The 11207-nt window shown below is 38.4% G+C and overlaps 1 protein-coding gene across 1 annotated transcript in view; it reads left to right on the top strand.

Moving 5' to 3' along the window:
* The first annotated feature begins 2065 nt into the window (after positions 1–2065).
* Positions 2066–11207, top strand: part of LOC129110803 (gamma-aminobutyric acid receptor subunit rho-3) — a 15949-nt gene continuing 6807 nt past the window's right edge. The window contains 1 exon segment of the mRNA XM_054623021.1: positions 2066–2156. Within this exon segment, the coding sequence (XP_054478996.1) occupies positions 2138–2156 (19 nt within the window). The 5' untranslated portion in view covers positions 2066–2137.

Raw genomic sequence — 11207 nt, 5'->3', positions numbered from 1 at the left:
GACTTCTCTAACAAACTAAAACAGTAAAATGCTGCTTTTACATGAATGCATGAGCAATAATAATGTGATGATATGATATATAATAGTAAAGCAGTCGTACTTTTACATTTTCCTGAATATACTCAAACTTTTACTTGAGAAACATTTCATAAAAACTCCTGAATGTCAAAGGAAGTGGAAGTCATTGTTTTGTTTTCAAAGGTCATGAATGAACCTTAAAGCTGAACTCTCTGCTTTAAATATTTTAACATGACGTCATATTGTGTGTGTTTTCAGCAGAATATCAAGCCAACAAATGCAAACCTCGTATGTACACACGTTGTATTTGAGTGGTGACGTCCTCAGAAAACGCAAAGAAAACACATTGTGTATTTAAATACACTTTAAGCTAAATGACATTCAACCAGGGAAACCCCGACGACACGACGTTCAGGATGTAGACGGTGTAATTATAGCCTGAGAACGGAGACTTCTGGTATGTGTGTGTGCGTGTGGGTGTGTGTGTGTGTGTGTGTGTGTGTGTGTGTGTGTGTGTGTGTGTGTGTGTGTGTGTCTGTGTGTGTGTGTGTGTGTGTGTGTGTTTGTGTGTGTGTGTGTGTGTGTGTTTAGAGCAGGGTAACACAAACACACATGTAGGTGAACAGGTGAACACACAGTCGGGAAAAAAAAAAAGGTGTTTGAGAGTTTCTCTGCTGACGAATGAAAAGCCTCTTTGAAAGTCACACAGCTTGACAATCACACACACACACACACACACACACACACACACACACACACACACACACACACACACACACACACACACACACACACACACACACACACACACACACACACTGTTGTGAGGTCAGTGTGTTTGAGCCCAATCCTGTATCGCAATAATCCCTTAAATGAACCTTGAAACAAACACTACAAACCACGTTCACTAAACTGAACTCTACACTTCCTGTTTTAAGGTAGAAATACTGGAGGAAGTATTCAGATACTACAGTAGAAGTACTAATACCACACTGTAAAATGACTCTCTAACAGTAAAAATACTAAAACCACCCTGTGAAAATACTCAGTTAAAGTAAAAGTACTAATACCACACTAGAAATATACTCTGTAACAGTAAAAGTACTAATACCCCACAGTTAAAGTAAAACTACTCTATTACAGTTAAAATACTACTATCACACTGTTAAAGTTGAAATCTCTGTTTCAGTAAAAGTACTAATACCCCTCAGTCAAAAAATACTGTTCCTTCTTTAAAAGTATGTCAGTATAATGAGTAAAATGTAGTTAAAGTATTCAAACTATGACTGTTGTACTATTATATATTCTATCATTAGAGTATTATTACTCATTGATTGATTGATTGATTGATTGATTGATTGATTGATTGATTGATTGATTGATTGATTGATTGATTGATTGATTGATTGATTGATTGATTGATTGATTGATTGATTGGTTTGTTGTTAACCTCAACATTATTACTGATACATTGATTATTGATGTATTTAAATCTGTCAGATAAGCGTAGTCGAGTAAAAAGTACAATATTTCCCCCTGAATGTAGTAGAAAGTGACATGAAAACAAAAGCCTTGAATGGAGTACAAGTACCTCAAATTTAGACTTCTGGAAGAAAGGACTCATGGGAAATGTAGTTTGAAAAGCTTGTTCTCTATATTACAGTGATTCCCTCCCAGTAGCTGAATCATGAGTCCTGCAGCAGCAGCGAGGATGTTTGGGATCAAAATGAAACTCTTTGTGTGGGAGATAAAGATAAACAAACACACGTGCACAGCTCGTGTTCATACGTGTGCATACGTGTTTGTTTGGTTCCTGGGGTCTTTGATTGAGGTTTTTGGTTTTGGCAGAAAGAAAGAAACACAAACTGTGTTTTCATCTAATTAAAAACCTTCAATTACAGCCATAATAAACCGACCGATCACTCAACTCACTGTGTGTGTGTGTGTGTGTGTGTGTGTGTGTGTGTGTGTGTGTGTGTGTGTGTGTGTGTGTGTGTGTGTGTGTGTGTGTGTGTGTGTGTGCAGACGTATCGACTACAAGCTGAAGAGGCAGGACAGCACTAAGACACTGCTGATAAAGAGTGAGCAGCTGCTGAGGATCGAGGAGCACGACTTCGCCATGAGGCCGGGCTTCGGAGGTCAGACACACACACACACACACACACACACACACACACACACACACACACACACACACACACACACACACACACACACACACACACTGTCCGTCTATACTTGTGAGGACACCTCGTTGACATGATGCACTCCTCGTCCCCTACAAAGTGGTTATATTGCTTTCATGTGTTCATTTGTAAGTTTCTTCTTTTTAAGTTTTTTTTCCTACTTTTTTATGTTTTATTACTGTTTTACAACACTTATTACTAACAAGCCTTTTATGAATTAAAATGTTCTATTCATTTTAATAATGTATTTACAGTTTTTTACAATACAATAAACACAATTTTGATTGTTTTGTTTTGTTTAGCAAAATCCAACACACGAATAGCACAATCACAAACCCAATTAGCAAAACACCTTAGCTCCTTTGCAAAATGAACCACTCTTGTAAAAACTATACACTAACTTATCAAAACCATATTCTTTTACCATATGAAACACACACGTTGCATATGACTTAATTCTGTTTGCACCAGTTACACTCTGCTGTTGAAAACCTTAAACACTTTCGGCTAATTCTGCTTCTAAGTGCATAGAGTAGTATGGGTGAAGCACACAGTGAATTTGCAAAACATTGCTCGGATTTGCACAACTGTAAACACAATGTCTGCGCACACTTTTTGCAAAACAATACACACTTGTATGCATTACTGTAGAAACCACACAGGACACAAGACTAATGCTGTTGACAATGTTATTTTTTTTTTCCCATATGCTATTTCCCAGTTTTCATGAACATAACATGAACAAAAAAAGAACCCCCCCTCTTCCTCTTCCTTCCATTTTGGTTAAGTTTGGTGAACTCACCTGCTGCATTTTTATTGTGCTTAAACCTGATTGGTGTGTCTACAATTAAGCAATCTTTTTTGCACACCTGATGGCAGTTTCAAGCAACTGGCTCATGGGTGTGGTAATTTGATAGTCAGTGCTTTAGAATTGCAAGGAAGTGACATCTTGATATACTTCTGTGTCTAATGCATAGACGTGTGTGTTAGTGTTTCAAATCACTGTTGTATTGTTTTGCAAAAGTGTAAACTCATTGTTTACAGTGGTGCAAATCTGGGGCCGATTTTAAGTGTAAGGTTTTGATAATTGGGCAAAACTTTAGATTTTAGTGTTTATTGTATCGTAAAAAACTGTATTACATTTTTGCCTTTATTTCTTATCCCTTTAACTGATAATGGGAAATGTCCTGTGTGGATTATTTTTTTAATATTTATTTTACTTCTATTTTATAATTTTTTATGTTTATTTATATGTATATATTCTCCATTTTTTTTTTTTAACTTTTCTACCTATTTACCTGCCCCAACAAAAAGCCTCCAAGTCCCTGATGCCATTTCATTTTGAAGCTATCTTTTAAATTAAATTATCTTTTATAAAAGAATCCCACCCACAGCGTTACCCCTGTACCTGACCCCTCTGAGGTCGAACTGACTTCCTTTAAATAAATTATTAATATTTTTTTTATATGAAATTTTACTTAAAAACGTTTCTAAACCTTGACCTTAAAAAATATTCTGACTACTATTCCATATTTACCTGTAATATGCAGGTAGGCCTTTAGCCTTAATGCCTTTCCCAATCTTTTAAAAATGTGTTTATATATTTTTATTTTATCAGTTTTAAATCCCACCCACGCTCCCTTTTCATTTAAAACTGAAAAATGTCCTCACAAAGAGAGAACACAACACACACACACACACACACACACACACACACACACACACACACACACACACACACACACACACACACACACACACACACACACACAAAGGAACACCTCATTCGATCCCTGAGGATTTAATCTGCTCTCACACGTCGTCCCACGCTGATGATGCGTACGCAGAGGTTTGATGATGCGATGATGGGCACTGGGTCACCCAGACAACGGATGTGTCCATACGAAAATCACCAACACTGACCCAGATAACACCATCAGGAGTGTGTGTGTGTGTGTGTGTGTGTGTGTGTGTGTGTGTGTGTGTGTGTGTGTGTGTGTGTGTGTGTGTGTGTGTGTGTGTGTGAGAGAGACATAATGCATTTGAAATACAGTAGGACTCTGTGTTCTCACTCAAATGTGATTGTGTGTCCCTGTGTGTGTTTTTGGCAATATAATGAGTGCTTGTGTGTGTGTGTGTGTGTGTGTGTGTGTGTGTGTGTGTGTGTGTGTGTGTGTGTGTGTGTGTGTGTGTGTGTGTGTGTGTGTGTGTGTGTGTGTGAGTCGGGGGCGATTCGTGTGCATTAATCTGGATTATATTCCAGGTCTGGAGCAGATGGACGGGTGGGAAACAAACTGACGTCTGCGATGAAGATCATTGGTATCAAACACACGACAATAGCTGCGTGAGGACAAACAGTTCATGCAATAATGTTCCTCAATACGAAGACTTCGGGATTAAAATGATATTAAAGAGAGGACTTAAACGTAAAGTATCCAAGTAGTGTCCAGTAGTATTTGTATATAGTAAAGTAAAGGTAGTAAAGTACATTTACTCATCTTTTTAATCTTCTGCCGTTTTAATATTTCCAGCATAAATGTTTCCTTCAGTTAAAAAAAATTGTATTATCAGGTAAAATACTGTAATAAGTTTATCAAAAGAAAATTAATCAACTATTTTGAACATTAATTTATTGTTTTCAGACAAAAAATAAACGTTTGATGTTTGCAAGTTCTCAAATGTGAGGATTTTAACAGTAAATTGAATATTTTTCAAGTTTCAAACAGCTGGTTCGAACATTTATTGAGATTGTCCTATTTTGTTTTCTTATGTTTTACAGACCAAACCAGTAATGGAGAAAAACAATAGGCAGGTTATTCGATAATGAAAACAATCGTTACATACATACTTTATAAACTCATCATTGGTTTTAAAGCTTCTGTAAAATATCATTGTTAAGTAGCTGAAGCTGTAAGATAAATAAAGCGAAGTAGAAGCAGAAAGTGTCATGAAAAGGAAACACAAGTACAAGTACCTTCAGAAGTATACTTAAACGCAGTACTTTCTACTAGACTCAGTCTATAAGTTTAGTTTGTGTTTGTCCTTCAGGGTGAAACACCAACAACAGCACCACAGTCTGTCCCACAGCCCTGTGGCATTTTAACCCACTATAATTTTAAACAGAAGGAAAATCTCAGTTTGTTCTGCATCAGATAAGCTGTCTATAGCTGCATGTGTGTGTGTGTGTGTGTGTGTGTGTGTGTGTGTGTGTGTGTGTGTGTGTGTGTGTGTGTGTGTGTGTGTGTGTGTGTGTGTGTGTGTGTGTCTGAAGAATCAAAATCATTCCCTCCACAGTCCTGAAATACACTGTGTGACATTTCTCGTTACTTCTTGCACATGTTAAGGTAGTATTTCTAAACAGAGGTCAGCCTCTGAAGGAAGTCTGTAAACTTAAATTTATCCCTACAAACTCCTCGCTCTTTTTTTAAAGCGAGACATCGTGAGACCGAACGCTCGTAACGGATTTACCAGCAGCGTCTGGATTTCTGCTGGTCGTTTTTTAAAGCACTTCTATATTTTGGCTGTAGCTCTTCACTGTGTGACTTGACTGTCACCAGGTTCAGGTAACAGAACTTGTCTGTGATTGGCAGATGAATTCCTGCCATAAAAAATCTGGTTCACATTTCTAGTGATTTCTGATTTGTTGATCTTTGACACCATTTAATCCATTAAAGCAATCCACTAAATTATAGTCCAAAGACTCTTCTCCTCCTACTTAAAAGTCGATCTACATGTAGAAATCGTTACACATAACTCCACTAACTTTACTTAATAATAGTAATATTTTTGTTACTAGTGTTTTGTGATTTAATATTCCAGTTTGCAAAATTCAGATGACAGCTATTTTATCCCAGTTACGTAACGTAAAGTAACAACGTAACGTAACAACGTAACGTAACAACGTAACGTAACAATGTAACCTTACAACGTAACCTTACAAACAACGTAACCAACGTACAACAACGTAAACAACGTTAACAACGTAAACAACGTAACAACGTAACAACGTAAACAGCGTAACTTAACAACATAATGTAACATTGAACGTAACAACGTAACGTAACAACTTAGTGTGACAATGTAGTGCATAGCAGTACAACGCAACAGCTGTAACAATATCTGCCAGATGGATGTGACGAAAATAACTTTCATCGTACAGAAATAAACATCTATAACACCCCAAAAAAGATCCTGTTTTCAAAATGTTAGAAGTGATGTAAAACATCAGTTATTTTAGGAAGTGTGCTTTAAATTTGAAAACCGCTGGTGTGGTTCTCATGCGTGCGTGTGTGTGTGTGTGTGTGTGTGTGTGTGTGTGTGTGTGTGTGTGTGTGTGTGTGCGTGTGTGTGTGTGTGTGTGTGTGTGTGAGACCTTCAGAGCAGAGCTTTCATTACCAGCTGCCAGAGTCACGCATGGCTGAGCTGAGTCCATATGGATCGTGTAGGACGTCCTGACGTTCAGAGAATCACCTCACCTCTGACTGAAGAGTCAAATCAGAAACAGAAACCTCCTCAAAGCTGCATTGAGCTTTTTATGACTGCGTGAAATGATCCATCTGCGGCCTTATTGTGTTCAGACATCAAAAGACAGATTCTGAAACGCTGAGCATACAATCTGCTGCAGCTCACTGACTGAGATGTTGTAGATAAACATGAATATAGCCATTTTGGTGCCACACACAGAGACATAATATCTCTATAATGTCTCTTCTGGGCCATTTTCCTGTCTTTGTAGTTGTTTTTTGCATCTTTGTGGTCATTTTGAGTATCTTTGTAGTTGTTTTGGTCTTTCTGTAGTTATTTCTTTCTGCCCCTTTTTGTAGTCGTTTTGTGTAACTTTGCGGCCATTTCGTGTCTCTTTGTAGTAACATTTAGATTTTTTACTGTCATTTTGAGCCTTTTTGTAGTTGTTTTGGTCTTTCTGTAGTTCTTTCTTTCTGCCCCTTTCTATCGTTGTTTTGAGTCTTCTTGTGGTTGGTTTAAGTGTCTTTAGCTGCTTTGCCCCTTTTGTTGTTGTTTTGTGTAACTTTGTATTTGTATGTATTTGATTTTTGTGGGGTTTTTTGTGTCTCTTTTGGGTCATTTTATGTCGCTTTGTGGTTGTTTTGAATGTCTTTGCAGCTGGTTTGCATCTCTTTGCTGTTGTTTTGGTCTTTTTGCATCTCTTTGGAGTCGTGTGGTGTCTCTTTGTAGTCGTTTTATGTTTCTTTGTGGTCATTTTGAGTCTCACCCCGGGTTGTTTGTGTCTCTTTGAGAGATATTTTGTCGGTGAAGGACGGGGGACCCTTTTTCCTTTTTTGGACCCTGGGCCTTTGTCTGGTAGTTCAGTACTCCACCCATGGCACTGATGGATGAATTAGCAGCATTGTTTCACTGACGCTCAACAAACAGAGGCCGTCTATCACATAACTAACCTCACTCATGGCGTTGACTTACACCGCAGAAAGAAATGTGACCACCTTCACCTGTCAACAGATTTTCTCAGTCAGTAAAAACAGGCTGAACAACTACGACCAACTGTTCCTCCAGTTTCCTAGTTTGACCACATATTTATTTATTTCCTTCTTCCTTATTATCTCTGTGTGGTTTTCCTGAACATTTGAGGCTCACTATGCAGATCTTTTTTGTTCTATATAAATTCATATTTTCCTGTATATTTCAGTTCCTAAATTAAATAATAGGAAAACAGTAGTAGATAAGTACTTGTCAACATGTGCGTTAATTCATGCAAACCAGTTTCCAAAAATGTGTGTCCAATATAAACAATGCTGTCTCTTCTTGTTGTGGACATCCATCATTGCAAAGTAAATGTTTTATGATGCATCCATGACCGTAAAAAACAATTCCTCTCCTTCATAGAAGGCACACATACTTTATAGTTGTTTAGCCTGTTTTTGTTGTTGTTTTTTGTCTGTTTGTCATCATTTTGTGGGTTCTTTGGTCATTTTGTGTCTTTTTTTGTCACTGTAGTTTTTTTTGTAGTCATTTTGTGTCTTTTTAGTCCTTTTGTGTCCCTTTGTAGTCATTTCGCATCTTTTTTTAGTAAGGATGTGTCTTTTTTGGTCATTCTTGCCTTTTTTTGGTGCTTTTGTGTATTTTCGTAGCAATTTCAAGACATTTTGTAGCCTTTTTGTTTCTTTTTGTAGTCTTTTTGTGTGTTTTTTGTTTGTGTGTGACTTTTTGTAGTAATTTTGTGTCTTTTTGAAGTTGTTTGTCACTTTATTGTTGTTTTGTCTCTTTTTTAGTCATTTTGTTTCTTTTTGTAGTAGTTTTGTGTCTTTTTTTAGTGTTTTCTTTCTATTTTGGTCATTTTGTGTCTTTTTTTGGTTGTATTGTGTCCCTTGTAGTAATTTTGTCTCCATTTTGGTCGTTTGGGTATCTTTGTTGTTTTATGTTTTTGAGTCCCTTGCATTAGTCGATACCACTCTGTCTTTGTTGTTGTCCGAGGCTACATATTCTCAGTTTGAGTTGAAATGTATTGGTAGTATATTTTTGCATGTTTGTGCCTTTATGTGTAGAGCACCCGCCCACCTTCCACTCCCCAAAAAGCCACAGTGTAATTCCAACAATGCACTGCAGCAGAAGCCTCTCACTCATCAACTTGTTTACATCAGCTGATTAAAAAAAGATGCATGCCCAGGGTTGACCATGGTTCACCACAACAGTGTTGAAACAGTAAACTTTCCATCGTATCTGTTTAGACCAGTGGAACATTCTATCGTGTGTTCTTGAGAAAAAGAAAAGGTTGGTGCTGGATCTGATTTACTGCCCATGTTTTTACTTACTTTTTACGTCATTCATGGATTTAAGGTCTGGTGTTCAGTGATGGTTGTGTCTAAATCACTGTTCATAGTGAGAGGAATATATGCAATGTGCGAAAAACTAAAATGTGCAACTTGTTGCATTACATTTGGAGACTTGAAGTACATGCAACATGTAGTGTCTATGGGGGGCGGGACAGGAATCAGGTTCAGTTGGGGTCTTGGGTCTTGTTGATGAGACCGGCTGTAGTCAAGAAGAAACTGTTCTTGTGGTGTGAGGTTTTGTCCTGATGGACCGCAGCCTCCTGCCAGAGGAGAGTGACTTAAACAGTTGGTGACCCGGGTGGGAGGGGTTGGCCACAATCCTTCCTGCCCGCCTTGCAGGGTCCTGGAGGAACGGCAGATTGCAGCCAATCACCTTCTCTGCAGAGCGATTGATTGGCTGCAGTCCGCCCTCGTCATTTCTCAACAGTGATGGAGGAGGTCAGGATGGACTTGATGATGGAGCGGGTTTTGGGGGTTTGGTCTGGTGACTCCGGCTCTGAATGTTCTTGGTTTTAAAAATAAATTCAACAATTTTGTGGCATTTCAGCTTTTTTTAATCTGTTTTTGTTTTGTGATCTGGAATAAGGTCGATGGTTAACATTTTGTCAGTCGGCATCTTTGTGTGTGGCCTTTTTGGTTGTTTACATCTCGGTTTATGGCCGTTGCAATTTTTGTTTTACGCCGTCACTTGCTTTGTTTTTGGCCGTCGCCATCTTGGTTGATGGCGGACGTCGTCTTTGTTTGGGCAGTTGCCATCTTGTATTTTTTGCAACCAGTCAACCAAAATGGCAAAATTAACTTTCATGAAGTGAAAACACACTGTGAAATGGTTAAAGATTAAAACGCGGACTACTCCTAGACCGGACAACGCCATGGTAGCGACCTGTCAATCAGTGTGTAGCCCCGCCCTAAAGCATCCCCTGCTTTATGGTCTGTTTGACTCTAAATGGAGCATCATTTACTAAATGAACATCATGCTGTATTGAAGAAGACTTGAAACTAGAGATTGAGACCATAAACTCATGTTTACAATGTTTACTGAGGGAATAAATCAAGAGAGAAGTAGAGTCATTTTCTCATAGACTTCTATACAACCAGAGGAGTCGCCCCCTGGTGGACAGGAGAGAGAATGCATGTTTTAGGAGCTTCTATGTGACATCACTGCTGTTCAGGGTCCTGCACGATGATGGCGTCTGTGAAGCAGACGGTCACACATGTTTTTGTAAATCAAGAAATATGTGAAACTGTTTAAATACAAGAACTTAGTGTTGATTTTGCATCATGCACACGTCGCTCTATAAACTTGGTGTGACATGAGAAAAGGAAGGCAGTGAAGAGAAGACAGAGTGACCTTCTGCTTCAGCTTTTCTTCCCACCAAAGAGAAGTCGTTGTCTGGGTTACTCTAAATATTGAGTCTGCACCGCTGGTGTTTTTTTTATGTGTGCCATGGCGGGACAAAGCCGCGCTGCAGCCGGAGCTTTATGGTCCTGGCTGTCAGATGAACTTCATTAAATTAAGTGTTTATTGAGCTGCCGGCCTGCTAACATTCAACACAAGTGGAATTAACACACTGTACATCAACAGAAAGGCACACAGAGTACAGTTTTTCTCCCCTCTTGTTACTCTTGAGGGTGAAAACAGGAATGTAAGCCGGTCAAAAGGCTTTTTCATTTTCCTGTTTTTTGAGTCCAATTTAATAAAATGACAACATATTAAACTAGTGAGATACCAGAACTAACAACATTCAGGGACACAACTACAGAAAACCCCCCAAAAAAGTGCAACAGCTCTATGTACAATTAGAATAAATAAAATAATGGATGTTTTTCTACAGGCGGCAACTGCTGCTGGTCCAGAACTCTGCAGGAAGACCGTGAATCCCAAAGGACTCCGGGTCTAGCTCCTCTCTGTCGGCTCCCTGTCACTTTTAGGATTGATTTTTTTACTTTTCTCCTACAGAACAGGCTTTACATGGTCAGGCTTCTGTAAATGATCACCGCTAACTCATAACTTCCAGGGTGAAGACGGGAAACTAAAGGAACGGACATAAAGTCTCAAAGGAGTCAAAGTGCATAAGGTGTTCTTGGTTTTATAACTTTTACTTTCAGGGGTTTTCACTAAATTATGCTTTTTTAAAATGTATCGTCTCTTTCATCTCACTCATTTCTATTTTTTTCTTCTTGAAAGAAAAGTACT

The sequence above is a fragment of the Anoplopoma fimbria genome, chromosome 21 (genome assembly GCF_027596085.1).
Source record: "Anoplopoma fimbria isolate UVic2021 breed Golden Eagle Sablefish chromosome 21, Afim_UVic_2022, whole genome shotgun sequence".
In the NCBI taxonomy this organism is placed as follows: domain Eukaryota; kingdom Metazoa; phylum Chordata; class Actinopteri; order Perciformes; family Anoplopomatidae; genus Anoplopoma; species Anoplopoma fimbria.
Note: the sequence above shows the minus strand (reverse complement) of the source record. Positions and strands in the feature narration are given on the sequence as shown.